The sequence below is a fragment of the Myotis daubentonii genome, chromosome 7, assembly GCF_963259705.1.
Source record: "Myotis daubentonii chromosome 7, mMyoDau2.1, whole genome shotgun sequence".
In the NCBI taxonomy this organism is placed as follows: domain Eukaryota; kingdom Metazoa; phylum Chordata; class Mammalia; order Chiroptera; family Vespertilionidae; genus Myotis; species Myotis daubentonii.
Window position 1 is genome coordinate 48810749 of NC_081846.1, and position 22735 is coordinate 48833483.

The following is a 22735-nucleotide window of genomic DNA, read 5'->3' on the forward strand; positions in this document are numbered from 1 at the left end:
ACCCCACTTTGGGCAACAAGGACTCCCTCACTTGGCACTGACATACGCCCTGCTCTGTTCCATTTAAAGGCTTTGGGATTGAAGAGTTCAGCAAGAGAAAAGAAGGAAAGGAAGAGAGAAAGAGGCAGAAGGGAAGGTCATCATTATCACTAACATCATTGTATTTCTTCCTATCATTATCAGTGTGTTCTTTGCTGGTGTATCTTCATCCTTGTATCCCTCTAATGTGGGAATTTCCCAAGGTTTGCTATAGTAGGAAACAGAAATGACCCAGAGCTCAGACTAAGTTATCTGCATAACTGCTTTCTGGCTCTGAGACCATAGCAAGGTCCTTATTCTCTTTGTGCACCTGTCTCCTTATCTGAAAAAGAAAGAAAGAAATGACAATGGTACCTAGTTTTAGTCCCATCTTTACAATTTTTGGTAGACATTTCTACATGAATGGACTCTTATTAGCTCAGTTTCAAAATGTAAAAATCAGCTCATTTTCCTCTTTCATATTCCTCAAAACTTATTCATCTTCTTGAAGCTCCTATTTCTCCTATTTATGTAAATAAAAACATTCATTCTGCAAGTATTTATTGAGTACCTACTATGCAGCCAATGTGGTAGCTAACAATCCTCCTCTAATATAATAAAACCCTAGTATGCAAATCAACCGAATGGCAGAACAACCAGTCACTATGACATACACTGACTACCAGGGGGCAGACATTCAATGCAGGAGCTTCCCCCTAGTGGTCAGTATGCTCCCACAGGGGGAGCACCACTCAGCCAGAAGCTGGGTTCATGGCTGGTGAGCACAGTGGCAATGGCTGGAGCCTCTCCCACCTCCACTGCAGGTGGGCAGTAAGGAGCGAGGGGTCCTGGACTGCAAGAGCCCCAGACTGCGAGAGGGATGTCTGCCTAAGCTGGCAGGCAGACATCCCCCAAGTGGTCCCAGACTGTGAGAGGGTGCAGGCTGGGCTGAGGGGAACCCCCCTCAGTGCACAAATGTCGTGCACCGGACCTCTAGTCCAGTTATAAAAAGGCAAGGTCTTTGCCCTTAAGATGCTTACAATCAAGTGGAGGAGGAGTGTGTTAAGTACTCTGATGGAGAGAAATGGATGTACCATTTTTTCTCTAAGAAGAACACTACATTCTAAGAGACTGAAGCTTTCCAGTAGGAGGTGATTCTTATGTTAGTCTTGAAGGTCAAACAAGAATTAGCTAGATGGAGAAGAGGGAAAGGCCTTGGAGGCAGAGTGAGCAGCATGGATAGGTACTGGAGACATAACATGGCCTGGTCCATTCTGAGACCGTAGACTTGACAGCAGGATTGAGAAAGGCCTTGGAGAGAGATGAGCATGGAGTGGGAGGTGATAGGGGTCAGGCCACCAACAGCCAGGGAGGCTGCTAAGGGGCTTACTCACTGATTCACACTATGCCTGTGGTTCTCAACCTTCTGGCCCTTTAAATACAGTTCCTCATGTTGTGACCCAACCATAAAATTATTTTCATTGCTACTTCATAACTGTAATGTTGCTACTGTTATGAATCGTAATGTAAATATCTGACATACAGGATGGTCTTAGGCACCCCTGTGAAAGGGTTGTTCGACAGCCAAAGGGGTCGCGACCCACAAGTTGAGAACCGCTGTACTATGCTCTTTCTCTGAAATGCCCTTTCTCTTCCCACTTGACTTGTCCAAATCCTAACCATTCTTGACTTTCTCCTTGAAATCTTTTCTCACCTGATCCTCAAGTAATCTCTCTCTTTTCTAGCAATCACTATCCTAACAATATATATGATGATAATAATAATGTCTTATATTTGTGGAGTAATTACTGTTTTCAGAAACCTTTTACCTTTATCACTAAGTTTGATCTGCATAACAGAACAATCATATTTTCTTTTAGAGCTACCTTGACCCATTAAAATAACCACCGCTGTGCCTTGCCTCTCTAACTAGACTGAAAACCCATTCAATTCAGCAGCGTTGCCTTTCACTTATTTCTGTCTCTTACAGCGCCTAACATAATATCTCATAGAGAATTGGTGCTCAGTACATATCTTGACTTAATTTTGATGTACATTTTATTGAATTAATTATCATTGTGATTCTCAGTTTTTAGCTAGCATAGTATCAACTGTTTTATACATTCTTAGAAATGACTTGTAAGTGATATAACTCTGAAATGAAGTGATATAAATGTTAGTATGGGCTCTTTTCTATGAACCATTTAGTACCCTCAACTGAGAGAAGAAAACAGACACTAATTACTCTTAAAAACTCTAAAGATCTTTTTGAACTCATTTTTGGTGATATGGCTCCAAATGGCCTGGCATCCTGTACAGAACTTGCTTACTAGCTTACTGAAGAATCCTTACTAGTTTCCTGGGTCAGCGAAACTAACAGGAGCAAAGAGCTTAATCCTGGTGAATGTAATTAACTGCTGTGACTCAAAAATTAGGGCTGGTAATTGCCATTTCCTTTCCTTTAACTTCCTCACTCGGTAGCATACCATCCCTTACCCACTCATAAGAAAATTTTCCTCTGAGATTTTCAGCCTATTCTTAAAATCCAAACCTCTCAATTAATAGTTCCACTACCCATATATCTTCCATCATTCTAGTCTGCAATGTATTTAATTATTGAATTGCTTGAGTTGATTCCTTTTAAAACTGTGTCCTTGCAAGCTCCCAGCGGGTTAGGTGGGGAATGATGTAGTGAACTTGGAAAACAGAATCAATCATTGATGTATTAGATTTATTGAGGGTTTTCCCTACAAAGGGCAACTGATATGGCTTATAGCACTAAGCAATCTGATGTTGAAGAGAGGAAAAATAGGATAAAAACTACAGGAGTGAAAATATAAGATCTGGAGGAAAAGTTAAAGGAGGTAGATAAGGAAAGAAAACCATTGGAGAATTCAAATGCAGTAGAAATATGGGTAGACTAAATCTTCAGAAACAAGTGCAAACATTGGAAGAACCATAATATACCAGGAAGAGATATATAAGTTTTGAAATCACTCAGGTCTAGGGTCAAATTCAACTCTATTGCTTGCTGGCTGGGTAAATTACTTCTTTGAGCCATAGTTTCTGTATCAATAGGTTATGGGTGACCGTGGTGTTCTGTTATATGTTTAGCAACTGGTTCTTTCAACAAACAAACAAAACCTTGATTTGCAGTTTTTGTCAATTTCCAAAAGTAAATACTCCCACCATGTCAGATTTCAAGCTACCAGTGTAATGTCACTGAACAGAGTTGGGAAGAAATGCACAGTAGTCACCATTATATAGTATTCTTATCCCCGCAAATACAATAGGTATAAATACCTCAAAAGTACAGATAATGAAATGTGGGAAAATAATTAGGAAGAGATGTTTTTGAGTATTAGATTTTTAAATGTAATTTTAAATCGTAAGTATATAATGTTTAGTAATGGCCATTTAATAACATCTTGCAATATTTCAGGAAACTTAAGAATCAGCTCAATCAAGCTTTGTTCAGGCATGTGTTCTAGTGCTGTTGTCTGTGAGTTCAATGTTAATTCATTTACAATATATGTTAAATAAAGTGTCTTTAAACAAAAGCATATATAAACAAGGTTATGTATTGATTAGTAAATGAAAAAGTGTCCAAAGGCTCATGGGAACCTAACCCTGTATTTTTTCTGGGAGCGATGGTTCATGGTAACTTTACAGAACAACACTGCCGTGAATAAAGAGAGTAGAGTTGCATCACTCTTTTAGGGGTTGGCTTGATTGAGACAATTCTGCACTCGTACCTAGTAGGAAAGCCCTAAGGTTTCTTCTCTTTTTCATTTCACCTTCCCTGTGCTGGGTAGTGCTATGCTAAACCAGGCAGGCTCACTCAGATGCAACCCGAAGTTATGCAACCTACAAAGCAAGTATTATTGTTGTTGGATGCTCGCCTCCTCCAGAGAGGTGCTTTGGAAATTGCAATCATCCATCAATTCACAGTCCTTGAGATAGATGCCTATGAGCTACACAGAAAGAGGTGCTAACAGTAACAATAAAACGAACTGTATTCAGCCAGGAAATTTGCCTTTCTCGCTAAGGTTCTCCTCTGACTGATAATTGCCAGTTTGTCATATTTTTTCAAGTTACTTTCCTTGAAGGAACTTAGAGGCTTGTCCTGTCCCTGGTCTCAGCATCATCACAGCAAAACCTGCTACTTCCCATTCTCTATCCTGACTTACATTGTTGTCTGTGGGTTGAATCCTCAGTAATACTTAGTCCTTTATTTCTTCCAGTAGCCATGTACCCATCATCCTGCCTTGTCATGTGATAGCCTACCACCCCTGTGGTCACCGATGACCCAATCCAAGTTGGTTATTTTTTTCAGTCATAGCTAGGATGGACATTAGTTAGCCCATGTTCTTTATCTTCTTTCTAAAGATGACAACCAATCAAATGCTTAAATCCCTGGAAGTTTTCCATTACTCATGCCCTAAAATTCACCAGTGGAATACAGGCCCTCTATGATCTGTCCCTCCCTACCTTTCGAATGTCATCACCTGCACTCTCCCATTGTTTACTTTCCTTCACCCACATTGGCCTCTGGCTGCTTCTTGAACTTCCAAGCATGGAGCCTTAGTGTTTCATGTTCCCAGTGACCTGCAACCACCCAAGATCCTCCCCGAGCTGCTCTCGTCAGTTCTTAGTCCAAATCACCTGTCTGGGACGTGTCTGTGACCATCCAGTCTGAAGAGTCCTAGCAGTTACCCTGCAACCACCTTGTTTCTTCATTAATTTTATCCTTTGTCACCATGTGAAATTACCTTGAATTGCGGGCTGAATTGTGTCCCCCAAATTCATGTTGAAGTCCCAACCTCTCGTTCCCCAGGAGGTGACTGTTATTTGAAGATAAGGCTCTTAAACAGATGATTAAGGGGGAGGTGGTAAAGTGTAAAAGGGGTCAAATATATGGTAACAGAATGAGATGGGACTTTGGGTGGTGAGCTAGCAATGCAATTTACAGATGATGTATCATAGAAATGTACTTGAAACCTATATAATTTTACTAACCAATGTCATCCCAACGAATAAAACAATTTTAAAACAGGTGATTAAGGTACCTTTCCCATTTATGAATTCTATGTGTACACCCCTAAAAGCCCCAGGAAATAAATTGTACATATGAATTAGTGTTTATTGCAGAAAATGGAGAATTTTTGCTTTTTGCCAAATTATGATACCCTTGAAACTTTGTCTTGTCCCTTTTTTGGGAAACATCAATATAATAAAAATTTTATCAGTGTTTAAAAATAAAAAGACATGATTAAGGTAAAATGAGGCCCTGAGGGTGGGCCCTAATCCAATAAGACTGCTGTTCTTAACAAAAGAGATTAGGACACAGACAGATATGCAGAGAAAAGATCATGTGAAGACATTTGAGAAGGCAAGTCAAGGAGACAGGACTCAAGAAACCAACCTGCCGACCACTTAACCTTGGACTTGTGGTCTCTAGACCTGGAGTAAATACATTTCTGTTGTTTAAGTCACCCAGTCTGTGGTATGTTGTTATGGTGGCCCTGGCAAACTAGTCCTCCTTGTTTCTTTGTTTTGTTCTTTCCTTCACTCGAGTGTAAGTTCCATGAAAGCGGGAACCGTATGTCTTATTCACCCTTCTATCCTCAGTGCTTATAACAATCCTCAGCACCTAGTAGGCTCTTTATATTTTTAACTGATTGAATGGTATAGTCAGGGACCTGAACCTTTGTTGCTTAAGTTATTTTTGACTATTTTCAAAATATTTTCATTGTTCATTAAGTTGAAAAAGTAAACTTCTTGCCTAAGAAACTGCTTCAAAACTTAGTCACAAGCACTGGAGCTTAGACCTTCCTGCCCCATTTTTTACAATTCTGTTCATTAAGTCTCCAGATCATCAAGCCTTCTCCTCTCAGTTCCTCTTGGTTTATTTGTCGAAACTTCTCTAGCCCCAGTCCTTCATCTTCCTCCCCTGATGCCCTTCATGCCCAGGTCCGGGAAGCTAGTAGGATAGGTGGTTTCCCTTACTGAGCCTGCCACGACACCCCTCAGCACCAGCGAGAGAAACGGGCACCCACGACAGGGAAATGCTGACCTCACAAAGAGTTAGAGATGAAGTGCATCCTCATGCTATCTTGCTTCTTAGCAGAAGGAACACCAATGGCTAAAAACTTCTACCAGCAACAAACATTTATTGCGATGCTCTGGTGAAGCTCCTGGAATACCATCCATCTTCTGCTGCTTATTCTGTTTGCTCCAGGCAGCTCTCTCTGCTCTGCACGTGGGCCTGACCCCTGCCACCTGGCAGCTTTCTCAGTTCAGCCAATGGGAGGCATGAGAAAGCAGAAAGAGAGAGATGTCAGGGTATTCCCCCCACCCAGGTTTATAGCGCCCACAGGGTGTCCTCTCCTCCATGCTGCCTTCTCTCCTGGCCTCTGGTTAGAGCAGCCGTGGGCAAACTACGGCCCCGGGCCGGATCCGGCCAGTTTGAAATGAATAAAACTAAAAAAAAAAAAGACCGTACCCTTTTATGTAATGATGTTTACTTTGAATTTATATTAGTTCACACAAACACTCCATCCATGCTTTTGTTCCGGCCCTCCGGTCCAGTTTAAGAACCCATTGTGGCCCTCGAGTCAAAAAGTTTGCCCACCCCTGGGTTAGAGCCATGGGTGGCAATGGCTTCCCATGTTTACTGGACTCTGGGTGCCTTACTTTCCTGTGTTTGATCTTATAATCCTACCCAGGCTTCATAAAGTAGTCCTTTTATTGAAGTTTTTTCAACTCAACCATCTGACAGTGCTTTCTGTTTCCTGCCCAGATTCTGACTGATAGATGTTTTATATAATTTTCTGACTTCAATGTTTAGGAATGATACAACTTTTGTGTCCTCGTGCTACAGCAGCTTTGGGGATAATCAAAGGTGTGGTGCTCAGACCGCAATCACTGTGGTGGTTTTGAGGGACCACCTGTGTCCCAGTAGATCTGGTCCCCTCCCCCTACCCAGCATGGTTGTTCAGCCAGCTCTCACTGTTGTTGCACTGTTGCCACTGCCCCTGGTGAAGCAAGTGCAGGGTTCGTGGGAGCAGAATTAGGGCAGAAATAACATGGGCCGACATTGGAGGTGGCCCAGCAGCAAGGAAGGGGGCCTAGAGAGAAGCAGAGCTGCACTGTGGCTGTCTGGGAAGATGCTTGTGGAGTTAGACTGTGCTGTGCTTACAGAAGCAGAAGAGTCCATGGCTTCCCAGAGTGGTGCATTTGCTTAGTGTCTATCTTTTTATGCCTCAGAGAAATTTTGGCAGTTTATTAGAACAACTCATGCTTGGAATCAGATTGTTGTTGGGGTGGTTAAATATTTATAAGGCTTTCCATGGGGAGTCTGCTTTATTTTTCATAACACTGGTGGTGGTGGTGGTATGTCTGGTGGAATGTCAGTTCTATTTTCATGGCTTTTGAGATACTAGATGACATAAGCTAGAGAAGGAGGAGGCAGCTGGGGAAGACAAAGTGACAGAGGAAAGATGAGGAGGGAGAGAAGACCTAACAAAGTGGGGCAGGGGCCCAGAGAAGACATGTCAGCCAAGCTTGTATGGCGTGTGCTGGACATACTCCAAGCGGGGCAGTTGTGTGTGTTATCCTTTGAGTTGGTAGTCCTAAGTGCCTCTTTATAGTTTGGAAAATCAGCAGAGTCTGATATATTTGAAAAATCATATTTTTCCAGAATGAAGTACTACATAATATTTAACATTGAGTTCTTATAGCTTAATTTTCAAAGAGATACTATATGTTTTATATATATATATATATATATATATATATATATATATATATATATATACATATATATTATGTAAATGTAATGATTTTGTTAAATGAACATTTGTTAAGTGGAGCACAGGGTGAACTGAGGTTCAACAACAGATCACAAAAGAAATTGCAATACAGAAGTTTATTATTCACTGGTCCTGGGGGAAGTACATGGCATGCCTCAAGAGGCCACATGGGAAGGAAAAGGCAGGTGCAGATAGAGTGAGACAGGACCAGGGGTCACATACCTTTATTAGGGTCCGTGAGTGGAGTGCTTTGGGGTTCCTGGGCTAAGCCAGATTAGTCAATTCAAACCAGAGAGCAGGGTTTTGGTAAGCCCCGCAGGGGTCTCATTCTAGGGTGCATAGGCATACAGGTGCTGGGAGGCAGGGGAGACTGTTGATCACCAAGGGCTGTTGGGGAGGTCAATCAGGAACTTACATTTGCTTGTAACCCTAAGGGCTGCTATCCAGGGCATGCATGGGCATGAGGGTGTCAATTTCAGGTCCCTGCAGGCCACTTGGCCAAACAAAATAGATGCTAAGGTAGCCATACCGGGAAGTAGCTCAGCTAAACTCTCGACAACATAACATATATGTAACACATAACACTCTCACTCAGTCATCATAGTGATTATTGGAATTTGAGGAGCCTGCGAGAAACCAGTAGGGTGATGTAAGCCCGGAAATAAGTCTTGCCCAGGAAGGTGAGGCATGCCACCAACTCAAGCTGGTGGTGCGTACAGAAAAGGGCACTTACACTGCACTCTTAATGCTTATCTTTATTATGAAAGTGTTTCCAAAGTAAAATGATCCTCATAATAACAATTGTGTCCAGAGAACAACAATGAATAATTATATTTCCATATAAAAATCAGCACAACAACAGTACATAAAGTAATTCTAATTGGCTAACAGTACACCATTCCACTTCTGACAGATGCTCAAGCACTGAATTGTCTTACAAAAAAAGTAAGGTTTTGTCACCTACCCTATTTCTCACTGCAAGTCGAAAAAAAATCAAATCCAAAAACTAACCACCTCCCCCTTGCATGACAACAAATGGCTATTGAGGTCACTGATAATGTGGGCAAACAAAGAGCTGGTGGGAGTCATGAGCTAGCAGCATTATAAAACTTTTGGGAATCACACTTGGATGGTGTGTTCCATGTTTAAATTAATGAAGCTTTAAGTTAAAGTTCCAGAATCATCACATTACTGTTGCTATTGTAGAGCTAATTTCTCTTTGGCAACTAATCTTGAAAAACTCCTCATTTTTAAAGGGCAGTTTTACAATGACAGTTTAAAACATTACTGTAGACTCCCCAAAATTATCTCGATAAAATCTATTTCCCCCCCACTTAACATAGAAATCATACCAACAGCTGTTGCTCTTGGTATCCAGGCCATGCAGAATGCACCAACATAAAAAGCCAACCTTTCATGGACCTGTGTTCAGGGAAACAGGCTTATGTGGACACAACACTTTTTAAGAAAAATGGCCTCAGGCAGAAAAGGAAGTGGGGTACAACTGATCCAAAGGCTATGGGAAATTGACAGCAGAAAAGTGACAATATTTTGGCATCCTTTTATCAAGAGTCCCAGGAGGCTGAAAGGAATGTGAGTGAATGAGATAAACACAGATGTTAGGCTAATAGGTCCCCCCATCATTTCCTGCGCAATCTTGAGAATGCCTGCTTTTGTGGAGGCACAATACAATATGCCATCTGGCTGCAGAGATTTTTTATTTCTTTGATCTGATGAGGTCTTAGCTTGTGGCCATTCAGTAATGTGTTCTTTTCAAAGGCTTCAGGTTGAACTCAAGTTTGAAATACCTGGAAATACTATGGTTTTCTTTTGGGAGTTTGCAGATCTTAACAACAGTTACTTATGATGTTTTATGTTCTTTAATATAATTTTCTTCATGAAAGTCAGCACCAGGTATACTCCCTCTGAGTATATATTAGAAAAGTTCTGAAGGCATAGAGTGGGCAAGTGGACAGGCCTCCTCAGCATTTACTGGGCGCCCTCTAGGGGAGAGAAGGGGACCCTGCACACAGAGGCAAACCAGAGGACTCTCTTCTGGATTATGACTGAAGAACTAAAAGGTGGCCACAGTGTGAGCCGATGCTAATTACTATTAGGTAATTTGAGAATGGCATAATTTTATTTTACCAAGAGAAGCTTAAATTGACTCTGGGGCCAAGAATATCTTCATTAAAAACATATCCTGCTGCATTTTGCATGACTTTAAGAACTCTTTATGATTATTGACAGTATTCTTCCATGGATAGAATGCTAGACAGCAAATGCAGTAACTAGAGCTAACTGCATTTTCTTTCTACACAAGTTACTTAGAGACTGAAAGTGCCGTGTCATCACTTTCTCATCAGGCTGACCTTGATCTGATTTTTTCTTATTGGAATGTTAGGCACATTTCAGGGCCATTATTATTTATCAACAAAGCAGGAATCAGCCAGAGACAAAGAAAAAAAAGTAAGCTAATTGGAATCTTAAGAACTCAAATAGCACATGAAATGTAAACATATAACCTTTTTTTTCCTTAAGGATTTCTTGAACCTCTGGACATAATGACATCATCACACAAACTGATAAACAGAACCTTTTAACACCTTTGGATTTATTCTGTATACTTTTTATACTTCAAATTAAGAAAAATACTCAAATATTCAGGCAACTTTGGTATTAACATTTCCAAGAAAGGAATAAAAATAACTATCAACAAAAAATCATGAACAGATTGGGAACAATCAAGACAGCTGTCCATAACGTTCTTTTATGAAGAGCTCTTGCAAAGGCTCAGGTATGTTGAAATAAAAATCTCATTTTTTACTTCCATCTAAGGTGAAAGCATTTAATTTGCTCAAATTCAAGCTCTAATATATGGAAAGTTTGGCAATAGAACTGGACATTTAGAGGTTCAATCACCATTTGGCTAAAGGTGATCTACTCTTATTTCACTAGTCATTTCTCTTACCCAACTGCTTGCTTTCTTTGGAGAATCAACCTTCCTTCCCAGTTTACCTTCGTCAGGTGTGTTTCATTATCTCATGGTACCTCAGAACACCATTATCTAGCAGCCTAGCAGGAGTTAGATTTTACTGTAATAAAATCCTGGGGTGAAGCGGCAATCATACACAGTTTTTTCTAACATAGTTTAATAACCCAAAATACTGATAGCTATACCCTTATTCTCAACACTCACAGGACTCAATTTAGGAATGAGAACTGTACTTGGCATAACTGCTGACTGTAGGCCCTCTATGATCTAGATCTCTAGAATCTGCAATATTTAGCTCTGAGGCCGAGAGACTGAAAAGATTCGATGATTCTCAGCTGTGTGTGTAGCATGACCAGGAAGAGGCAGGAAGTTTCTATTGTACATAGTGAATGGTTTTTATGAAAAGAATATGGATAAGGATGAATTAGTGATATTTTGGTTTTATCACATTTTTGAAGAAACATACATATACATACATAGATCACACATTGATATCATTTACTGACCCAAGGCCAAAATTCTACTCAATTTTCTACTTTTTCCCCCCACTAAGAGATCTAGAAGAGCTATATAACATTAGAGAATAAAGTATATTTTTTTCTAGAGTCCTTCCTACATACCCTTAGTATCCTGGGAAAGTTTGAATGTGACCAGGAGGAAGGAGATATCAACATTGGCTAAGTTAATTAATGGAAACATCACTCACTAACCTACAGTTGAATTTACAAAATACACTTCCAGAACTATGGCCTGGCACAGGTAGAGGATATTTTTCTCTCTCAGCCTTATCAGGCCACCATGGGAGAACAGTAGACAGAGATAAATTGTTCTTCACCTCAAGAGGCCTACAAACACCATTTTGATTAGTCAAAAAGAACTCTTTGCCCTAAAATGTAAAATGAAATGAAAATCTGCAGACCTATTAAGGACTTGGTTAAATTGATGCCATCAGTCAGAGAGGCTCTAAGTATTCCCAGTCCTCCTCCTAAGTGACTTTTGGGAAAAACAAAAGGTTGTTTAGGTTTGTCTTTGCTAAGGACAGACTCAACTTACTTGATTGTATGCAACTCTTCCTTAATAATGTATAAGCTGTCTTTTGAAATTGTTCTTTTGTGCTAAAGAGTGTCAGATAATCCCAATTTGAACACACTGTGGTTCTCTGGTTTATTTCACCCACGGAGAGAACTTGCTCTGCACACTAAAGCAAGCTACAATCCACTCTTCTCTGCCATATTTTAGTTTTTAAGAGCATAGATTTTCACCTTCTCAAAAAATTTCAGCCCTAACATGCTTGCTGTTACTTTTTATTTATCTGCATCTTAGCAGATGTTCAGAAGTACTTTTTGACATTTTACATTGGTCTTATAAAATCAAACCATCCCCAAATTACACTCCTAAGCATCTCCTTGTTTTGTGAACAATAAGGTTTTACATGAAGATCAGTTGTATGGTGTTTCGATAAACAGGCATATTTCCAAGCCTCTGCAGTTATTACTATGGAGCAAACAAGAAACACACTAGTTTGTAACAAGGTGGGGAAAGATTTAATATTACAGTGTGGTTTTTGTTTGTAAGCATTCTTTTAACTATAGAGTATAAATTATGAGCACAAAGCTTTATTTGTCATATTTTCAAAAAATGGAACTGAATGTGAATGGCTCTGAGCAGCGCATGCACTTGCTAGTATTTTGCTGTTGTCTGCACTATGCCTGATTCACATATTTATGTCACTGCACTGTGCTTTTCAACTCTCGTTTTACATGATGGTCTTTTTTATTTATAAAACAGGTATTTATGATACCTTTTTATTCCCTTACTAAAAGTTGGAAGGAAGGAGATAAAATCTTTGGTTTGTGTGTATGGTTTTCTTATCTATACATAAATAACACTGCCATGTAGGAGACTATGGAAATTTATTTTTCAGTAGTCTTTCTCATTGCCAATATCATCATTGCCCAGTCGAATTTTTGTTTTTCTGGCAGTACTTTCATTTGAGTAAAAATGCCTATAATGTGAACAAATCTTTAAAGAAGCAAATGAAAGTGCAATGCTCCTCAAGTAACAGGCAAGCTGTTCTGAGTTATGTTAGGGAGGAAAGACGAAGGCTAAAGAGTCTTTCTCCCATTGGCTTTATTTTGCTCAGAAAAAAATAAAACTTCAAATTCAAATACTAGATACAGCACTTTCTTTGAAAGCAGATGCAATAAAGTGCTTTGCACCAGAGGTGACCCTTGCCAACTCTTGAAACTCTCTTTTTTCTGCTCCAAAATATGCTCAATTTCTCTTTTTCATGACATGACACAGGGGCAATGGTAGAATCTGGTTATGATCAGCTGCTCTCTCTATGCTATTCTCAGATCATGAGACTAATTCCAGAGGCTGAGAGTGATTTCTCTGTGACTGTGACCTTCGGCCATGTCTTCCTCCAGAGCCAGGGCTCTGACCTCATAACAGAATAAAAAGATCTCTGTAACCTACAAGGTGAATCCCCAACTAGCTACCACACTCACAGAAGAAATCTTGGCTGTGCACACAAGAGATGAAGTCTATTCCAAAGCCATCTAATACAAAACAATTTTTAAAAAGCCCTCCAATGACGATGCTCTTTCATTTAAACTGCTAAATGACCAGGAAGAGTGGCAATGAAAAACCCTGTCCTGTTTACACTATATGCTGGGGGAATGGTCGCTGAGACCAGGCACTGACACAAAGAAAGCAAACCTATGTGGAGCGGCAGGCGAATCTTGCACTGGGATTTGCTTGCCCTAAGACAAGTTAAGCAGGTGCTCCTAGCAGACGGGGCTGCAGCAGTAGAAAGGGGTCGAAGCAGATGGAGCATCTTCCTCATTGTCATGAGCCCAGGGAGTAAAAGGAAAGAGGAAACCTCCTTTAGTCCACAGATTTATAAACAAATACAAAAAATAAATAATATTCTAACACAATACAAATGCAAATACTGTTCCCTTGTGTCAATTACAAATACAGCATGCCTACATATAGAGAAGGGTATTTCTTCTTCATTCACAGACGGGACAAATGGCAGTGCACTAGTCAAAATGCTTGGATAATCCTAATTTTTGTTTCTGGTGCTGAGATATTATGAAAGGAACTGCATTTGCAACTTATTAAATACTTCCAGGAACAAACAGTTCACTCTGTTCTGGACTTGTAGTTTTGAGTAATTAATCCTCCACGGAGCAAGGGCCGGTCAGGAGATACCCGTTGGTACCGCTGGTTCCATTGGTGGTGGTTGCTGTGTGGGGTTTCTTCCTTGGAGTTTCTTCTGAGCCCTCCTCATCTGAGCTAGATTCAATATCACTTCGATCATCCTTGGACACCTGTGGAATACAAGAAGGTGAGTGGGACCAGCTCCTCAGGAATCATTCAAGTATGGCATGCTCAGAAGCACATGCAGTCATTATACCCGAAGGACAACAGATCCAAATGTTAAAATATCAAAGGGGATAAAAACTTTGCCATAGTAATAAGCTCCCCTTTACTGGAGATACACAATTTGAGTGACAAAGCCAGTTATCAAGGAATGTAGGTGGATTTCCCTATCACAGCGGGCTCTTTAAGGTACCTTTCTATTTTGAGAATGTACTAGACCAGTGATGGTGAATCTTTTGAGCTCGGCGTGTCAGCATTTTGAAAAACCCTAACTGAACTCTGGTGCCATGTCACATATAGAAATTTTTTGATATTTGCAACCATAGTAAAACAAAGACTTATATTTTTGATATTTATTTTATATATTTAAATGCCATTTAACAAAGAAAAATCAACCAAAAAAATGAGTTCGCATGTCACCTCTGACACCCGTGTCATAGGTTCGCCATCACTGTACTAGACCTCGAGTCCCACTTTCACTGGCAAAGTGGCCTACTCCACCACTGGAATGGCAGTGTGGAAATTTGGTACAAATGAGCCAATTTATACTTTGAATCCCATCACCCTTGGGAATCATTTAAAGTCAGCTCTCAATTAACTACACTAATGGAGCTATTTGCTAATTCAGATAATCAAATCATCATTCTTCTTTGGCTTTGCAATGCATTGTTTCATTATTTAATTTCTTTTCTGTCTGCTAGAATTAACAGAAATTTTGTGTTATATACTACATAATACATAATGGCAGTAGGAGGCATTTTGAGAACCTGGTGGGTGAGGTTTAGTTTTAAATATTTCCCAAAGAAAAATGACTGAGTGAATCAGTATGAATTGGTTCCCATTATTTCAGGGCTTTTAAATCCTCCATTCAGTCTCATTAGGTAATGAGGATGGTCATATAAAATATCAGATTTAAATCTATACATTACCGTAAAGAATGAAAAAAAAAATCAGACTGTCTAGCAAGGACTTAATTTAGGGAGAAATTAAGAAAATACTCTACTCCTTTTAATATTAAAATAGTTTGAACCTCCTACTCCGTAAGTCTAAATTATGGTAAGCATTTTACACCAAAGGCCTTAAGACCTTTGAGTAATAGCACCATTTACTTACTTTCTAAGTGGGGTGGCCATAGGAACCTGGTGGCCTGGCTTCATAGAAACTTCCCTAGTCTAGTCACCTGCAATTCTCTAGGAGCTGGACTGGGGAGGTTGGCTAGGTCTCCTGGGAAGTATATCAGAATTAACTGGGGGACTTTTCACGTCACGTCCTTTGTGCCACCATAACTCCCCAACTCGAGAACCCTGGATATACAATTGGGTGACAAAGTGAGTTAACAAGGAGTGTAGATGGGTTTCTGTGTCACAGTGGCCTCTTTAAGGTACCTTTCTCTTTTGAGAATGTACTAGACCATGAGTGCCCCTCCAAGTGGAGAGCCATTGGTACTGAGAGAGCATCACCTCCGTTAGTGGGAGGGGATCAGAATGACTGAGTAAATAGCGTGAAAATGGACCGTATTCTAATGCCCCTTGAGATGAGGTTAAACTCACAAGGACCATCTCCAAGAAGATTAAGATACCGAAACATCAAAACAACTAGATTATAGGGATACTTTAACTTAAAGAAACACGGGTCACAAAGACAGCACTATAGTACGGCTCCACTACATTTAGAAATCCATTAGCCATAAATTAAGCTGCTAATCGGAAAGAAAACTCTAGTTTCAGAGAGTGACTAATTTACATTTGCATGATTAGTAAGATTATTTTTAATTGCATTTGGGGGAAAAATCTATAGTTATGTTGCCATCAAAGAAAGGAACAATTTAGAATGTCTCAAAAGAAACCACAAATAAATGAGTCCATAACCTATAGCCATGAATCTTACTGTCCTAGGTGAGCAGTAACGGCAATTAAAATATTATGAAGCCTGAGCTCTGGAATAAAATTAATGATTGTCTCTTCATAAAGGTGAAGGAATAAGCTGGAGAGAAGACAAAACGTCTGGTGGAAAGAGCAATGCAGTGAGGACATAAGTAATCTAGTCCACAGCATCCTTATATCTGCAGTTAATGTTATCCTACTGACAGTATTGTGTATGTGGAATTAATTTTTTTTTTAAATATATTTTATTGATTTTTTACAGAGAGGAAGGGAGAGAGATAGAGAGTTAGAAACATCAATGAGAGAGAAACATCGATCAGCCGCCTCCTGCACATCTCCTACTGGGGATGTGCCCGCAACCCAGGTACATGCCCTTGACCGGAATCGAACCTGGGACCTTTCAGTCCGCAGGCAGACGCTCTATCCACAGAGCCAAACCGGTTTTGGCTGTGGAATTAATTTGTATCCAAATGAGAACAGAGCATTTTTAAAAAACACAAATACATACTTACTTTAAAGACTAAGAGGTCACAGAGGGGGGGGGGAAAAAACACTGTCACTTCTAAACAATGTATTGATCAAAATATTTTGGATTTCTATAATAAGAGCTGACACTGAGACCTGAGGCCCTCTATGGAAGGGTCAGCTCTGTTTTCCTCACTGAGGACAGGATGGTTAGTTAAGTGCTCTGTGATCCAGGGCAGAGCAGGCACAGGAGCTAATAATACTCAGTACTCCAGGCTGGACCGTGTTTCCTCTCCCCAACATAGTTCTCTTTCTCCTACTTCACTTTTGGTCTATTTCTGCTTTTTAGCCAACATGTTAATCACTGATGAAAAAAATTCCTCTCCTTCTCTGTGGGATCATGCAAAGTTTAGCAGGATGCAAGCTCATACACAAGGGCATTAACCGAGCTGTTCCTAGTGTCCCTTTGCAGCTGGTGGGAGCCATACTCAGTTAGAGCCTCCAGCCAGTGCCAACAGCTTAGACAGAACAATATGCATGGAAACAAAAGCATCTGAGTGCCCCTCCAACAGGCCTGCTAATGTGGCACCCAGGACAAGGACAGAAAGGGACTTGTGAGAAACTTACATGTAAAGGGTTCCACTTCCCAGCCTTCCAGGGTGGCAGAAGGAAGAGAACAAACAACGAACATAAGAAAATGTCATAGAGAACATTCTAGAAAAGTCACTGCTCTACATAGAGGGGTTGGGGCTCAAGAAGCTTCATTCAAATCAGCCTCGTGAGTCCATTTTTTTAACGAAAGAGATTCAACTAAGTTTTATTGGAAACGGCATAAATGGGCATACTGCATCAAGCAACCTTTCTCAGAAAAGTAAAGAAGTTATTCAATTTCTGTTCAGCATAAGTACAACCAGAAAAGGACCAGGGAGACAGAGAGAGGGAGAGAAAAAATACAACAAATAATATTATCATTAAATTTAAAATTATAAATGCAGAACACTGAGAATCATCTTCAGTACAGCAATGCTACAACTCAAAAAATGAACTAAACAGAAGACAATAAAAATTTGGTTTGTGTTTCTAGGAGGTTATGCTAAATTTTGAAAAAAAAAATCAGTTTTGATGACATTTGAAATAAATGTTCTCATTGATTCAGAGCAACCAAGAAATGTAATTATCCGGAACATATTAGAAATGGTGAATTTTTACTTACCTTGCCTCTTGAAATAGCTTTGCAAGCTATTTTTACGATCAAGTAAGACCAGAAGCAGTTCAAGCCTTGTATTAGCAACAGCAGTAGGTTAAAAACCCACCAGGAAGGATAAGGTCCAACAATCTCCCAACTTTCAAATAGCGTGGAATTTAACACCCTAAGGAAAAGGAGAAAGGTATCATTAAACACAACTTTCACTTTGCCTTCAAAGAAATTCTAATACCTGCACAGAAGCAGAAAGTCAACAATATCCACTAACCACTCCCTGTCTGCAAAGCTGACCAGGTATTTCGAAGAGTCATCACCTGAACTATTCCCCTGGTGGCAAACATTCATTTTGATTCCAGTATGAATGGTGTGCTTATGCTCCCCCTTTTACTTTTGTCATAATTTCTTCCATTAATTTCCATTAAGTTTTTAGTTGTAATTCTACCTTTGCTTGCTAAAAGGCTTTTGGAGTTGCTATTGGTCTTCAAATAAGTGAAAAATACTACTCAATGGCATTACACTGCAATAAACAAGAGTAAATTAATTCCAAAAACACTAGCTACGTTTAAAATACATGCCTAGTACAGTGAGAGCTAGAATATACTTAAGATCTAAATCCTGTCCTCAAGTGGTTTATAGTCTAGTAGGGAACCCCCTGGAGGCTTCTTAATTTTGCAAGCTTTCCCCTGGAAAAAACAGACAATTGAAATATATCATTTTGAAGAGATGCCTTGAGATGAGTATTGGAAGGATTTTCAAAGATTATTGGAATATAATGAATGTACTTAGTTTTAAAAGCATGTACTCAAAAATGGGGCAGCCACCTGCGCAGGTGCATGAGAGCTGGTTTCAGGGTTTGGCTCTCATCCCTGCTGTGTCTGCTCCTAAGACTTTGGAAGTTGACTCCTGCCTTCTGGACTCAGAGAAGAACATAACCACCGAATTTTGGAATCCCTCTAACTTCCTCGCTTTCCTCCTTCGTTAACTGTAGGGCTGGTTTGGTAATCTAAAAGTGTTGATACTACTCATCTAAGTGCATTTCCCTGCCTGCCATTGAGTGCTTTGCTGGGACCTTACAGGAGAGGTTAGGTGGACCGCACTCAGTGGCTAAGGAGGAGGGATGAAAAACTGAATATAAGACACAAACAACTCAAACAAGAACTGAAGGTAGATATACAGAGAATTTTCATAAAAGAAAGAGTATAATGAGTGCTTTAAGAGAGGTTAAGAAAAGTACTTTATGGATCCACAAAAGAAAAAACCCCACTTATTGCAGTTGGGATAAGATGTAAAGAAAAAAGAAGAATGAATAATAGGCACAAATAGGTTCCCTGCCTCCAGTTTCAGCAACCCGCCTGTATAGGCCAGAATGAGAAGAACAGAGTGTATCTCTAAATAACCCTGCCACACCAGTTATCTCTCAAGAACAATAAATACAGATATTAAAATCCTAAAATAACAATATGGAATTGACTTTGACAATTCATTTAAAGTTTATTACTCTATGCTATAGTAGTATTCATTCTTGTGGAGGGGGACAAACATTAGGAAATCTACTAATATAATGCATCATATATCCATAGACCAAATTAGTAGAGACATAATCATTTCAATAGCAGTGAAAGACATATGGTAATGTTCAATTCTACATTGTTGATATTTAAAACTTAGGACTCAAAAGACTTATTTAATATGACTTTTAAGTAACTCAAATCAGCAGTTGTCATCATATTTAAGAAACATCAAGTTTTTTTGCCTTTATAATCAGGAACAAACCACAAATAGCCAACATCACCATTATTATTTAACATTATTCTGGAAGTTTTGGCCAGTGAGTATGGTAGAAAGTCAAAGACTTCACTTCAAATATGTAGACGTTAAATCTTTGTAACTATTTTAAAAACAGCAAACAATCAAAATTTCCAATGCCAGGGAGCGGTAAAAAATTAGTTTTCATTCTTAATACAGAAATTATGAAATCATGTTAAGAGTTTCTAATTATAGAGACAAATACATATCATATCAACTCTATGAAATACACATGCACATATACACACAAAAGAGGGAATAATACTTCCCTGAAAGGAATTAACCAAAACCATTATAGACTTTCTTTGATGAATTAGAGATTATGTATATTTTCCTTTTTACATTCTTCTATTTTCCAAATCCATGTCAAATAATTAGAAAAAAATACAAGTTATTTGTAAAAAGTAATGTCAGGATAATGCCTATATTCTTGCCTTGTTTATTGTAACAGTAATAGTACTTGAGAACTACCTCTGCTTCTTTTTTTTATTAAAATTAAATCTTTACTGCTCAGATTATTACAGTTGTTCCTCTTCCCCACCCCCCCCATAGCTCCCCTCCACCCAGTTTCCACCCCCCCTCTGCCCTTACCCCCCCATCACTGTCCTCATCCATAGGTGTACGATTTTTGTCCAGTCTCTTCCTGTACCCTCCACACCCCTTTCCCCCCGCCCCGAGAATAGTCAGTCCACTCCCTTTCTATGCCCCTGATTCTATTATATTCACCAGTTTATTCTATTCATCAGATTATTTATTCACTTGATTTTTAGATTCATTTGTTGATGTGTATTTGCTGTTCATAATTTGTATCTTTACCTTTTTCTTCTTCTTCCTCTTCTTAAAGGAAACCTTTCAGCATTTCATTTAATACTGGTTTGGTGGTGATGAACTCCTTTAGCTTTTCCTTATCTGTGAAGCTCTTTATCTGACCTTCAATTCTGAATGATAGCTTTGCTGGATAAAGTAATCTTGGTTGTAGGATCTTGGTATTCATCACTTTGAATATCTCTTGCCACTCCCTTCTGGCCTGCAAAGTTTCTGTTGAGAAATCAGCGGACAGTCATATGGGTACTCCCTTGTAGGCTTGACTGTTTTTTTCTTGCTGCTTTTAAGATTCTCTCTTTGTCTTTTGCTCTTGGCATTTTAATTATGATGTGTCTTGGTGTAGTCCTCTTTGGATTCCTTTTGGTCGGGGTTCTCTGTGCTTCCTGGACTTGTAAGTCTATTTCTTTCACCAGTAGGGGTTTTCCGACATTATTTCTTCAAATAGGTTTTCAATATCTTGGTCTCTCTCATCTTCTGGCACCCCTATAATTCGGATGTTGGTACGCTTGAAGCTGTCCCAGAGAGGCTCCTTACACTATCTTTGTATTTTTGGATTCTTTTTTCTTTTTGTTTTTCCGGTTGTTTTTTGCTTCTTCGTATTTCAAATCTTTGATTTGATTCTTGTGATCCTCTAGTCTGCTGTTGGAACTCTGTATAATATTCTTTATTTCAGCCAGTGTAAGCTTAATTTCTAGTTGGTCCTTTTTCATAACCTTGAGGGTCTCACTAGATTTCTTGAGGGTCTCACTAAATTTATCGGCGGTTTCTAGAAAATTCTTGAAAAACCTTAGAAGTGTGGTTTTGAACTCTATATCCAGTAGTTTGCTTTCCTCCATTTCTGTCATTTGTGACCTGTTTCTTTGTCTCCGCATTTTTTTTATGCTTCCCTGTGTTGATAGAGTGGCTTTCTGTGCTAAGTGTCCTATAGGGCCCAGTTGCTCAGCCTCCCCAACTACCTGAGGTGGACACTCTTTTTTTTTTTTGGATTCTTTTTTTTTTTTTTTATTGCTTAAAGTATTACAAAGGGTATTACGTATGTATCCATTTTATCCCCCCGCCCTAGACAGTCCCCTAGCCTCCCCTATCACCCAGTGTCTTATGTCCATTGGTTATGCTTATATGCATGCATACAAGTCCTTTAGTTGATCTCTTACCCCCCTACCTCCTGCCCCCCAACCCTCCCCGGCCTTCCCGCTGTAGTTTGACAATCTGTTTGAGGCAGCTCTGCCTCTGTATCTATTATTGTTCAAAAGTTTATAATGGTCTCTATTGTCCATGAATGAGTGAGATCATGTGGTATTTTTCCTTTACTGACTGGCTTATTTCACTTAGCATAGTGCTCTCCAGTTCCATCCATGACGTTGCAAATGGTAAGAGTTCCTTCCTTTTTACAGCAGCATAGTATTCCATCGTGTAGATGTACCACAGTTTTCTAATCCATTCATCTACTGATGGGCACTTAGGCTGTTTCCAGATCTTAGCTATGGTGAATTGTGCTGCTATGAACATAGGGGTGCATATATCCTTTCTGATTGGTGTTTCTGGTTTCTTGGGATATATTCCTAGAGGTGGGATCACAGGGTCAAATGGGAGTTCCATTTTCAGTTTTTTAAGGAAACTACATACTGTCTTCCATAGTGGCTGCACCAGTCTGCATTCCCACCAGCAGTGCACAAGTGTTCCTTTTTCTCCACAACCTCTCCAGCACTTGTCGTTTGTTGATTTGTTGATGATAGCCAGTCTGACAGGTGTGAGATGGTACCTCATTGCTGTTTTGATTTGCATCTCTCGGATGATTAGTGACTTTGAGCATGTTTTCATATGTCTCTTGGCTTTCTGAATGTCCTCTTTTGAAAGGTGTCTATTTAGGTCCTTTGCCCATTTTTTGATTGGATTGTTTATCTTCCTTTTGTTAAGTTGTATGAGTTCCCTATAAATTTTGGAGATTAGGCCCTTATCAGATATGTCATTGGCAAATATGTTTTCCCACACAGTGGGTTTTCTCGTTGTTTTGTTGATGGTTTCTTTTGCTGTGCAGAAGCTTTTTATTTTGATGTAGTCCCATTTGTTCATTTTTTCTTTAGTTTCAAGTGCCCTAGGAGCTGTATCAGTGAAGAAATTGCTTCGGCATATGTCTGAAATTTTCTTGCCTTTGGATTCTTCTAGAATTTTTATGGTATCCTGTCGTACATTTAAGTCCTTTATCCATTTTGAGTTTATTTTTGTATATGGTGTAAGTTGGTGGTCTAGTTTCATTTTCTTGCATATATCTGTCCAATTTTCCCAGCATGAGGTGGACACTCTTGGTGCACCCCTTTGTGGGCTTTGTGCACAG

At 39.5% G+C, this 22735-nt stretch overlaps 1 protein-coding gene across 2 annotated transcripts in view; it reads right to left on the minus strand.

Moving 5' to 3' along the window:
* Positions 1-8572: 8572 nt before the first annotated feature.
* The window catches only part of CERS6 (ceramide synthase 6), a 269444-nt gene continuing 255281 nt past the window's right edge, over positions 8573-22735 (minus strand). Inside the window, exons 9-11 of one of the 2 annotated variants that reach the window (XM_059704215.1) lie at positions 17779-17935; positions 17193-17216; positions 8573-14165 (exon numbers count right to left, since the gene is read on the minus strand). In XM_059704215.1, the coding sequence (XP_059560198.1) occupies positions 14010-14165; positions 17193-17216; positions 17779-17935 (337 nt within the window). In that variant the 3' untranslated portion in view covers positions 8573-14009. The remainder of the gene's footprint in view (positions 14166-17192; positions 17217-17778; positions 17936-22735) is intronic. The other variant, XM_059704216.1, reaches the window with a different exon arrangement.